The sequence below is a fragment of the Chlorocebus sabaeus genome, chromosome 12 (genome assembly GCF_047675955.1).
Source record: "Chlorocebus sabaeus isolate Y175 chromosome 12, mChlSab1.0.hap1, whole genome shotgun sequence".
In the NCBI taxonomy this organism is placed as follows: Eukaryota; Metazoa; Chordata; class Mammalia; order Primates; family Cercopithecidae; genus Chlorocebus; species Chlorocebus sabaeus.
In genome coordinates this window covers 504529-517287 of record NC_132915.1, presented here as the reverse complement: position 1 = coordinate 517287, position 12759 = coordinate 504529, and the positions used below count along the sequence as shown (strand labels likewise).

At 44.3% G+C, this 12759-nt stretch overlaps 1 protein-coding gene across 11 annotated transcripts in view; it reads right to left on the bottom strand.

Moving 5' to 3' along the window:
- AOPEP (aminopeptidase O (putative)) overlaps positions 1–12759 on the bottom strand; it is a 357345-nt gene that overhangs the window by 70138 nt on the left and 274448 nt on the right. For 9 of the 11 annotated variants that reach the window (XM_073021366.1, XM_073021364.1, XM_073021371.1 and 6 more), the window contains 2 exons: positions 11613–11675; positions 11258–11332 (listed from right to left, as the gene is read on the bottom strand). The exons of 1 other annotated variant lie outside the window; for it this stretch is intronic. In XM_073021366.1, coding sequence (XP_072877467.1) covers positions 11258–11332; positions 11613–11675 — 138 coding nt within the window. Of the gene's footprint in view, positions 1–11257; positions 11333–11612; positions 11676–12759 lie in introns of those variants that run through there. One more of the 11 variants, XR_012094710.1, reaches the window with a different exon arrangement.

Genomic DNA, 12759 nt, shown 5'->3' with positions numbered 1-12759 from the left:
CGACGACGGAATCGCCGCACGAAGCACTTCCCCATAACCAAGTGACACCTGAGTGTACGGCTTCGACACGGAAAACTACATCTTACATGTGTGTGATGGTTAAGGAGAAAAAAACAGAAACCCACTTGTATACAAATAGGATCCAGAGGTACATTCTGCTTTTCCCCTGGGTTCTTTCTGCCATTCCTGTTTAACGTCTCACGCCCTTCATACCTTTTTCTCTTCTCGGACACCAAATTAATGGTAGAAAATTGCCACAGAAAATTAATAGCATGAGCTTTATGACTTGTAGTTACAAGTGAGGCCACATAAAATGACTACTGCTACCTTATGTAAGAAAATGCCAGGGTCGGGAGTGGTGGCTCAGGCCTGTAATCCTAGCACTTTGGGTGGCTGAAGCACAAGGATTGCTTGGGGCCAGTAGTTCAAGACCAGTAACATAGAGAGACCCTGTCCCTTAAAAAAAAAAAAAAAGAAAAGAAAAAAAAAAAGAAAAAAAAGCTGACATGCTGGTACTCCCAGCTATTCAGGAGGCTGAGGCAGGAGAATCACCTGAATACAAAAGTTTAAGCTTACAGTGAGCCATAATCTTGCTACTGGACTTAAGCCTGGGTGACAGAATGAGACTACATTTCAAAAAAAAATCACAAGAGAAGGAAACTTTGAATAACTCTAGAACTTAAAGTTACCACCCCCAATTCTGAAACATTTTATTTTGCCTTGAAACCAAAGGTTTATAGTGGGCCTTGTGGGGCGGAAGCTTAATGCAAGTAAAAGGAAAAAAGAGTGAGGGTAAAACAGACTGAACCAAGTTCAGAAGTAGCCTAAACTTGCTGTGGCATTTTGATTTCACATTTATGAGCCAAAGATAAAAGATCAACTTCTGGGGCCAGGCAAAGTGGCTCATACCTATAATCCCAGCACTTTGGGAGGCCAAAGCAGGCGGATCACTTGAGGTCAGGAGTTCGAGACCAGCCTGGCCAACATGGCGCAACCCTGTCTCTACTAAAAATAGAAAAAAAAAAAAAATTTCATAGTGAGTATGTGCTCACGAAGACAATCTGGATTTTGAGAATACAAATTATGGTATCCTCGATTATACAAAATAACAAGAGTTGAATGAAATTGAACAAATATTTGCATCCTGCTATCAGCCTGAACAAGGGCTCACGGACAATGAAAATAGCCCAAAGTGATGACTTCCCTTACAGAAATCCAAACTGCTCCGGTACCTACTGCACTTCCCTGCACCTGATACAGGTCTGATTCAATTCTGTCTTCTATCCTGTAACAGTTTTCTACATCTAACTATAAACTCTCCTATCCTATACAGTTTTCTACATCTAACTATAAACTATTCATCTCGGTATTCTCTATTGCTGACTCAGGGTTTTGTATGTTGTGAATATCAAACAAAAACTGTAAACTGTTTGAAGAAATATAGAATAAGAAATGTGTTATGCACAGAATAACCAACAGTATTACATTTCTGGCCTTGGGTTTCCAAATCAATTTGATTCACAGGTGTCAGCAGGACTTCTATAATAGGTTCCAGCTTTACCTGTGAAACATGGATGAATTTTTAAAACCATATATTCAAATAAAGACACTAACACTATTTACAAATACATCAATCAAACCCCTATCTGTGCTGACAAACCAGGTAAAAGCACTAAAATGGATTCGGTTAATTCAGTTACCCAATTTTCCACCATAACTTCCAGCCTACATGTATCCAGTGTTGCTTTATCAAAACAAAGACCAGGCATGGAAACTCTAGTCCAGGGTAGCCTCAGGTAAAAATGCATCGTATACTCATGTCTTTAGTTTGTGCTATGCTGGTGTGGCTTTATTTATCACAGGATGCTTTGTAAGTGATCTTTGATATGCTGTGTGTTTTATCTCCCCCATGGCCAGAAATGACATCTCTCATGTCTCTTTGGTATTTTCCAGCAGCCTCTTACGTGGGGGCTTGTGTACAATAAATTCAAGAAAATGTACTGTTGTTCAGGCTGACTTAGGTTTTCAGCAATCCTCATTATCTGAAAAAGACAGTAATTTTTTCTAAGTGTTTCTCCACGCACATATAAACTGAAGTCATGTGAACCCATAGTTCTGAGTGGGGAACTAACATGACAGGCAAGAGTGTGAGAAGATACATGGAAATGGAGTTTTCTAGGTGAGCTGCTGCAGAAAGCAGCACCTCCTTCAGTCCAGTGGCAGCCCCCCATGAGTAGACGCAGAGAGCCTGCTTACCACATGGAGTCAGGAAAAGGTTCTTTACTGTCGGGACACAGAAGACTCACTGGGTAGCCACTGTCTACTTTTCACAGACAGAACATCAACTCAAGTTCATACACTCATAAAATGAAGTACTCTTGAGTTTCTTTTCTTTTTTTTTTTGAAACAAGGTCTTGCTCTGTCGCCCAGGCTGGAAGGCAGTGGAACGATCTAGGCTCACAGCAACATTTGTCTCCCAGGCTCAAGGGACCCTCAACCTCAGCCCTGGAGGAGCTGGGACCACAGACGTGGACCACCACGTCCAGCTAATGTTTGTATTTTTTTTTCTAGAGATAGGATCTCACTATGTTGCCCAGGCTAGTCTTGAACTCCTGGACTCACGCCATCCATCCATCTTGGCCTCCCAAAGTGTTGGGATTACAGGCACGAGCCACCATGCCCAGACAGTTTTTGTATTTGGTAGAGATGAGGTTCCACCATGTTACTCAGGCTGTCTAAATTTCAAAGTTCCTAACAACAAAAAACTTTAAAGGATAACAAGATAGTAAAATAATACATTTACATCACTTCATATACATCTTATTTCACTTCCTATCTACTGTAAGCAAAACAAAAAAAGTTATTCTCATTTTACAGACAAGGAAAATAAAGCTCAAAAGCCAAGTGACAACAGGGAAAAGTAACCCACAACGAGACATATTAAACTAAAACTATTGGAACGTATAGAAAAAATCTGGGTGTCCAGGAAAAATGACCAGGTCACTCCAAGGGAAATAAATGAGACCAGCATTCGACTTTATGCAGGATGACAATGGAGTAACAGACTTCAGATAATTAAATGTAGAAATATGAACCAAGGATTTCTTATTTAGCTGACGTGACCTTCAGGTATAAACAGCACAAACTTAAAACATGCAAAAAACCAGGGACCATAAGTGCCCTAGGCTCTTCCTGAGAAATCTACCAGAAAACGAGCTTCAGAACTGACTGAAAAGATATCAATCTAAAAGCAGATGATGAACATTAAACATAACCCGCAGAATTAAAACTAAGTGATTTTATAAAGGGTACAGCATAGTATGTAATGCCTATATGCTCTGACATCGTCGACACAGTCCAGCCATCAAGAAGGGGATAATGAGGAGATTACATGGAAAATACAATCGGCCAGCTGACTGTCTTACAGGTATTTATAGGAAGTAAAAAGAAAGGATAATATTTCGAGTCACATGATGGAAAATAAAGAGAGGAGGGGGAATAAAAGGTTAATGACTGATTTATCTCTCACAGCAGGGAATCAATACACAAGAGGAGAAGAAAAGTATTACGTCAAAGTAACCATTAAACCAAAAATAGAAGCCTCCCTAAATATCAAAAAAGGACAACACTTTTCAAAACATCATAAAACAGTGGGAAAAACTTGAAGTCAAACATATTGATTTTATCAATTATTATAAATGGGCCTAACTGGTCTACTGAATAAAGGGATTTTCAGAGGAAAGCAAAGGTCATGTGACAAACTCAAGGGACACGTGATTAGGTGGTACAGCTGGGACCAGTACGAGCTCTTCGGGAATCCAAGCTCTCTTTATAGAAAAGAGATCACCGCCCCCACCACCGCCCCCCGCCCAAAAAAAACAGGGAAACTCTACCAAATATATTTTGATGAAAACCTCTATAATTAAAAAACAAAATTTAAAAACACCTGAATAGTGAAAAAAAGTTTTTTAATGCAATAGCCAGGTACGCGTTTATAAAATAAATGCCATTTGTGGGATTCATTCAATTCATTCAACGAATACTTATTGAGGCTGCATGTGGCCAGGCCCTTTTCTAAGTGTTAGAGATTGAAAGCTCGAGTATAACTCTTCTGTGGGCACAGACTCTGAAACAGAGGGAAATATATGTTGGCTAGACTTGATACACGCTGCTGTCAGCCTCCTCCAATAGAAGATGAATGGAAACAATGGCAGGCCTGAGCCCACACAGACATCAGTAGGTGCTACTAAAAAAACAACGCGCCTTATTAGTGCCATATGAGACCCAGGCACAAAACAGCAGCTCCTTAAAATGTTGATGCGAATGACTGCCAAGTAAAGCATTCTGTCACAAGAATGAAACTAATACTTCCTATAAAAGTAACTAAAAAGCCACGAAATTTTTCTCTGCCTGCCTCCCTTTTCCAGCGGAACTCTAACATTTTATATAAAAATGGCTTTCATCTCTCACGGCACAGAAGAGTTGATGGCTGCTGGCATCAAACTTGCTAAAATCAATAGTAGTGTAATTATCAGCACAATTCCAAATGCTTTCAAATACATCCCGGCTGGGATTTTCCTAAATTAGATATGTGTGCTTTATGCTGGTGGTCTAGGATTGTCAATAACCTGCACTAAAGAGAATTTTCAAATGTTGCTCAAAGCATTCTTTTTTATAGCAATTGTTTGACTTCTTTATACCTCACCCCTTTCAAAAAGTGTTTGATGCACTCTACAACATCCCAATGTCATACTGCTGTTTGTGATACTACTTTATTGGTACATTTTCATGAGCTGCTACATGCAAAGGATTTAGAACAGTGCTTGACACACGGGAAATGTTAGCTATTATGATATGAATAGTTCCAAAGATTCTTTTTAAAATATGTGAATAAGTGCATGAGGGTAAATGGATGATGATACTTTAACTTTCCCTATTATACTAGTTAAAAATGGGAAGGAATATTAGTACACAGAAATCTTGGAACATGTTTTTTAAACTACAGATTCTTTTTTTTCTTTTTTTCTTTTTTTTTTTTTTTTCCGAGTTTGGGTCTTGCACTGTCACCAGGCTGGTGTGCAGTGGCAGGATTACAGCTCGCTATAACCTCCAGCTCATGAACTCAAGCGATTCTACTGCCTCAACTTCCCGAGTGCCTGGGACTACAGGCACGTACCATCATACCTAATTTTTACTTCCTTTGTTTTGTAGTGATGGTGTCTCTCTATGTTGGCGAAGCTGTCTGGAACTCCTGGTGTGAAGTGATCCTCCTGCCTCAGTCCCCCAAAGTGCTTGGATTACAGGCGTGAGTCACCATGCCCAGCAAAATGGCAGAGTCTTAAAAAAAAACATCAGCCAGGCGCGGTGGCTCACACCTGTAATCCTAGCACTTTGGGAGGCTGAGGTGGGTGGATCATGAGGTCAGGAGATAGAGACCATCCTGGGCTAACAGGGTGAAACCCCGTCTCTACTAAAAATAGAAAAAATTAGCCAGGTGTGGGGGCGCACTCCTGTAGTCCCAGCTACTCAGGAGGCTGAGGCAGGAGAATCACTGGAACCCAGGAGGTGGAGGTTGCTGCACTCCAACCTGGAGGACAGAGTGAGACTTCGTCTCAAAAAAAATAAAAATAAATAAAATAAAATAAAAAATCAATGGCTAGGGAAATTAGGAAAAATAAGTAAATCTATGCAACAGATAAAAACTTAACAGTATTAAATTATACAGATCAGATGTCCTTCCTGAGGCTACCAAAAATACCTGTTATCAGCGATTACTCCTTGGTCCAGCTTAAAAAACAAACAAACAAACAAAAAAAATCAGCAAACAAAGCCAAGACTTTGTGAAACCTCAGCTAAAATGAGACCTGGGTACAGAAACTTTAATAGATTATTTATTAGGGATTTACAAGGGAAAATGAGAGACCCACAAATAGGACCAAGAATCTCAACTGAGTTCCAAATATTTCAGCAATAAAGTAACGAATTGCGTATTAACAGCACTGTAATTACTCCTTCTGTTTGGTTTCTTTGTAATTACTTTTAATAAATTATTCTGCCTCCCCCCATCACTCAAGTAAGTTGTCATCCAAAGGCACAATCAGTACAACACAGGATACAAAGCCACTCACAGTTAGGGAGGAAGGGATGAAGGGAGGGAAAACCAGGAGGCTGGTGCTTCAAGAGCTGTGACTCACTCGAATCCATAAAGCTTTTCTATGGAAATCAAGTATCAATGAAGCTATTGTAAGAGATTACGGCTATATAAATGTAGACTAGTTATGAATTCTCACAGAGCAATGGCACTCTCAAAAACAGGCAAGGGCACCAACGCCTGGGAAAGCACTCAACGGCAGTGTTGCCTCAGTTGCATAAGACTGGCTGCCTAAGCCTGCTATTTTGCTGAAAGCGGGGTAGTTCCTACAAAGCGAAGGGACCCTCGGCTCAGCACTCCGTAGGTTCACTCTGTGCCATTTTGCTAAGCTTTGTGTGCTGATGGCTCTGGAGTCAAGCCTACCGCAGTCACCATCTGCTCTTTTGGGTCCAAGAAAGAGCCAAATAATTTTTATTAGTCTTAACATTCGTTTTCAGAAATCATAAACTGAACACAAAATATGCCTTTGTCACAAAAGACAAACACAGCAGTACTTTATTAGATAGTTTAAAATTTGCACCTGCCTTTATCATTCTGAATATCAGTACTGTAATAAAAGTATTCTCTTACAATATATAAAATTTAAAAGGAACAATAAATGCTAAAAAATGCATAAACCAAATTGGATTTTACATACAATTTTTTAAATCTGTGAATTATCATTCAAACTAAGATTATCATTGATTTTGGTTCAGAGTCAAGTATGTATAAGGAACAAATGAACTAAAAGTAGAGTGAAAATACTCTAGAATTTAGGAATATATTATAACAAGGAAAATAGTTGGTTTTTTTTCCCCCTTACAGATTTGGAAAACAGAATTTATCATTTGGCCTCAATGAAAATGCCCACTACATACTATAAGGTCCACACTTTTCACAACCATCCTTCTAGATCTTTATGTTTCACTCTGAGTATGTAAAAGAAAATTTCAGGAAACTTTTAACAATTTGAACACTGAGAACTCAAGAGTATTGTTTCTTGGGTTCTGGCAGAAAAGAATTATGAAGGTAACCTTGAAGTGCACTGTTGTTGGAAACCATTTGCACCGTGTTCGTTGTGACTAATCCTAACAGAGAGCTGACAATCTCACCCCAGCCGAGACCACGCGCTTGGAAACGCTAATACACATAATAGCCAACCTTACCACAGCTGAATTTCCAGTGATTTGAAACTGAGCCAATGAATACTCCTGATATCATCATACACGCTTACTGAAGACCTGAAATGAGGGCTGTAAAACTCGCTCTCCGCTTGTGATATGTACCGACTAGGAAGAGTGCTTCCTCTGAATCTGAAAATTGAAATTTTCTTCCTCTAAAGGAATCATATCCCAGTCATATATTTTCCATAAGTATATTATTTCATAAAAGACTATTCTACTATACATTCTAATCTTTAGAATATTGATTAAAGGATTACTAAATCTTTATATTATATGTATATATTTGTAAAAACATTCCTTAATCTGTGATGGCACATAATTGTATCTTTGAATCAGCTAAAAAAGGTAAAAAAGGAAAAAAATGCGCGTTCCTCTTCCAAAACAGCCATTTAGTGAAATCTATTAGTTTAAAAACACACAAAAAATTCACTGTTGCAATCACAACTGTTCATCCTGTCCTTTGCACAGCCGGCTGATCCAATCATCCTAATTGTTTTTCGTGAGTTATTCATACTTTCCTTGTTTTTCTGTTGCAAAAATTATTCAAACTAAATGAAAGGAACTTGAAATAATTTAAAAAATGAAGAGTATCAGAATAGAAGAAAAAAATACCTGAGGACCAGAAGTAAAAGAGGTGAGTTTTGTCACTTTAAGTGAAAAACAAAACAATACAAAAGAATTCACTCATACCAGGAGAACAAGGGCAAAATATGAAACTAAAATAAAATGGAAATAAATGTCAGAGAAAATATGAAAAGATGCGTGAGAGAGAATGATGCATCTTCAGAGAGATAAGAAATGTAGTCTGTTAGGATAACACAGAAAGATGGCACAATTCTCTGGTGGGTAGGATGACTGGAAGCAGAAGGCGGGGAAAGCCCAGGGGAGCACTTTAAATCCCTTTACCTGCACGGTACATCTCAGTCCCCAATTTACGTTATTTCACTATTGGTTATTTTAACCCACAGCCGAGCACAGGGTGAATTTGTTTTGTTTCCCCTCGCGAGTTCACTGAAACACTCAACTAGTATTCAAGTTGCCTCAGACTATGCCTACTACTCAGCACCTTCCAGATTCTCTTTAAGGGGAAAACAAACATCCCTGGAAGATGCCGTTCTACGGCACGGCTCCTTTGCCCAGCGCCCTTGGTCAGGGTCCGTCCTCTCACCAGAGCACTGTTTTCCTTTCCTGGGCAGGTCAGAAGGTTCTGCTTTCCACACGGCCGGAAAAAAACTGACCCCTCCTATCGCAGGAAAAAGGTTATGACCCCCAGCAGAGTTAGTACAAACGACTTCATCAAATTTACTCATCTAGGCTGAATCCTGAGAGGCCTGCAGGTGTAGACAGCCCCTTGGGGGCTGGAGGCAAGGGCAGTGTGGAGGGGAGGAACGGAGGCAAGGAAAACAAAGTAGGCAAATAAAAGCAACGGCTACATTTCAAATGGGCACCTACCAGAAATGACCGGGATTCACTTTATTTTACACTAATACAAACTGAATAAAATCAGAAAATACCATAGTTTTATTTTAATATAGAAGAAAGATATAGTGAACGCAGGAAAAAACAGAAACTGAATAATTTGCTTCTATTTGTGACACGGCAGACATTTTTAAAAATAACTTACTAGACTCAACAGCAAGTGAACTACATAGGCTCCTACTAATAACAGGTTCAAACCCTAGCAAAAGGTTAACACATGGGCCTTGGAATGAATCCTCATGGTCACAAAGTTCAATTTCTATGTCAGAACAGGGGAAGGCCTTGGAAATATCGCATGCTTTATCTCTACGAGCTCTGAATCTTCTTCTAGGTGTGGCAGAAGCAAAACAGTGGGCAAAGGGGCTTGGAAGTGCTGTGCACAGCCAAAAGAACACTGGAAACTGACAGTTCGTATTCTCTGATACGACTCTGAAATTTGCTCTCTTCTAGCCCTTCCTCACCTCCACCCTCAAACCTCCTCAGCTTTAAGTTTCAAACCATGAAAGGAAGTTCTGAATGTTGGCTTCAACCTACTCCATTTTCACGTTCTCTTTAAAATTGCTGCCCACATTTTCCAAGAAAAAAAGTCAGAGGCAAATCTTCCCCCTAAGTTTTAACACAAGAGCTTGTATCAAGGGGAAATGGCTGGGCAAAGAACTTCATTCTCCTGCAAGGCGAAGCAATCAATCAGACCCCCTCTTCGCCCCACCCCCATTCTCAGGAGACCCAGTCATGGGTGTCATGGGTGTCACAGATACGGTTACTTCTAGGTTAGATCTTGGTAGTCACAACATCTAGCAATCCACAAAGATAATGGCTTCCCCTTCCTTTCTAAAGGACGTTGTGCATTTTGGTAATCTTATTTTTGGCTTAAAAACTAACAGCTGGCAGGGCGCGGTGGCTCACGCCTGTAATCCCAGCACTTTGGGACACCGAGGCAGGCAGATCACGAGGTCAGGAGATGGAGACCATCCTGGCTAACATGGTGAAACCCTGTCTCTACTAAAAGTACAAAAATTAGCCAAGCGTGATGCCACGTGCCTGTAGTCCCAGCTACTCGGGAGGCTGAGGCAGGAGAACAGCTTGAACCTGGGAGGCTGAGGCTGCAATGAGCCGAGATCGCGCCACTGTACTCCAGCCTGGATGACAGAGCAAGACTTCATCTCCAAAATAAATAAATAAATAAATAACAGCTACGACACATTTTTAAAAAAATACCAAGCAAGCCGTAATTCTTTTCCTTCTTTGGGTATTTTATGATCTCATTCATCACCTCACAAACATTTAAAACACACCTAAACCATTAAACACGACTTACCATACCATGTGCTGAGGTACGGCCAGAAAACTCAAGTCTGTTCCAAATGACAACTTTTTCTATTACCCTTCAACTGAAGTGACATATATGACCCTCTGTGGGGGGGGGGGGGGGAAGGGCTGGGATCCCCCTTTTCACGCACACTGAAAAGTCTAGCTACAAACAACTATACTCGCAGGCTGGTTCCTTTTCCAGCTCTCTCAGAAGCTGCCCTCTGGTATCCTGAAGTGCACTCTGCAGCTCTGGGATCACCTTTATTCTGATGTGCTTTGTGCACATTCTCGGACGCGGCAATGCCCATACTAAGGCAACACAGCACAGAAATTGGCAGCAATGCTATCAGCAAGAATTTGGCTTCAGAATCAAGAGTGATTCATCATACATTCTAGCAGCCGAAAAACAACACACCGCTATTTTAATCCCTTGGTGGTACCAAGAATCAAAAAACAGTGAGATGTAATTAAGCAAAAGCAACAAAAATCCTATCTGCTGTAACATTTGTCAAAAAATTATTCACTTTTACGAGTTTTCGGCAAGTCACTTGGAAAACAACGGGCTACTTACCTTATTTCATGATATTTATTACAATGACAAATCAAGTTTTAGTACAAAATCAGACAACAGGCAGTCCAAACTTCTGCAAAGTAACATACTGAGATTCTAAACTTAGGTAAACAAATTTCTCATTTGCTTTACAGCAAATAAAATTCCTCCTAGTGTTTTAAAAGCAATCCACTTCTTTCTTCTTCTCTCTCCATTTCTTAGATGACTCCAATTTAAAGTCTAGGTGAGAGAACGTACCGCACGGAAACCTCACACTGTGGGCGACTTATTCGGAACACTTCATTTTTCAGAGGTACCTTAACACTGAGATAACAAACACCGCTGCTCTAAACTAATAATGGAACCCACTTAAGTCCTACTGCTGTATTTAACGAGCAAGAAACAAATCTCACGGGTTATTCTCTCTTTAGGAGAACATGCAGATGATTAGGCTTATCGACCAATATTTCTGCAGAATTTCCCCGGTTCATTGTAACAAAAACTTTTTAAAGTCAGCGCGGCTCTATTGTCATGACCAGGTGCTCGCGGGGCAGAAGCGGATTCACCGAGACCTGCGCCCAGCACCGCCTCGGGAGCCCCTACCTTTTCCAGCACCGCCTCCCTCGCCCTGCGCTTCCGTTTTCGGGGTCTCCGGTTCTCTCGAATCCACTTCGTGACCTGAGGTTCAAAAACCACAGCATTTCAAACACCGCGACGGGGTCCTGCCGGCCGCCCCGCAGCGCGAGAACGCACAGACCCCCGGCCCCGCCACCTGGTCTTCCCCGCGCCCGCCCGCCCGCGGGACTCGCGACCTCCGTGCCCGGCCGCTCCCCGCGCCGCAGCCCCGACCCGGCGGGTGGTCCCCGCGCCCGCGCCGCAGCCCCGAGCCCGGGCCTCTCGCCAGCCGCGGCCTCGCTCGGCGCCACCGGGGCGCAGGGGCCGCGCCGCCCGCACTCACCTCGGCGCGCACTTGCCGCGCGAGCCCGCACTCCGCCCCGGCGCGGCGCTCCCTCTGCAGCGGCTGCGGGGAGAGCACAGGCAAGTTTACCGCGGGCGCGGCCCCGGCCTCCCGGCCCCGCGCCCGCTACCTCGGCGCGCCCGCCCCGTACCTCGCCCGCGGCCGGGGAGGACGCCGCGGGGGCGCCGGAGCCCGCGCCCTGCGCCCGGCCGGGGCCGCATCACCTCAGGCGCAGCGCGGGCGGCGGGCGCGGGGCCGGGGCGGCGGCGCGGGAGGGCGGGCGGGCGCCGAGCGGGGGCGGGGCCTGCCTTAAAGGTACAGCGGCCGCCGCCTCCCGCAGGTCGCCCGCGCCGCGCCGGCGCCGTATTGTTCTCCCCGCCACCGGCGTGCGCCCGCCCGCTCCCGCTCGTGCTCCCGCTCCCGCTCCCGCTCGTGCTCCCGCTCCCGCTCCCCCTCGTGCTCCCGCTCCCGCTCCCCCTCCCGCTCCCGCTCCCCCTCCCGCTCCCGCTCCCGGGCTCCGGCCGCCCCGCTCCCGCGCACCCTCCCCCGGCCCCGCGCCCCGCGAGCGGCTTCCCGGCAGCGAGAGGGGCCCCGGCCGCCCGCCGCAGGCTGGAGGGGGCGGTGGCGGGGAAGGAACCCCGCCCGCGGCCAGCCTGGCGCGCTCCTGGGGTCGGAAACCTGGTCCCCGTGGCTTTCGCGGAGGGAAGGCAACTTCCTTAGTGTCCCAGTGGAGTTTTCTCCGGAGCGGGCTCCACGCCGTCGGGCAGACGCTCCCCAGTGGCCCCTCGGGGCTCCGGGCAGCCGCAGGGGACCCCCCGGGGGCGAGGCCGGGCGCAGAGAAACCCAGCCCCGCTCCCGCCAGGGTGGACCCCAGAACCACCGGGTAGGATTTAAAAAGGAGGGGTCAATCTGTTTTCATAATTTGGGAGAAAGTTGACACTTAGCTTATAAAAATGTGCGATACCCCAAGATTTTCCTCCACCCGCCAAAGGCCCTGTCATCCTCAGCGGTGGCTGGAACCCGCCTGCCTGTGCGGGCGGCCGGGCGGAGAGGGTTGTCCTGCTGCGTGCTGGGTCTTGACCATCCCTTTAAGTTTATCACATTTCTTTAAAGGAAATCTGTCTTGCCCTCTTTATTGCTACTCCAT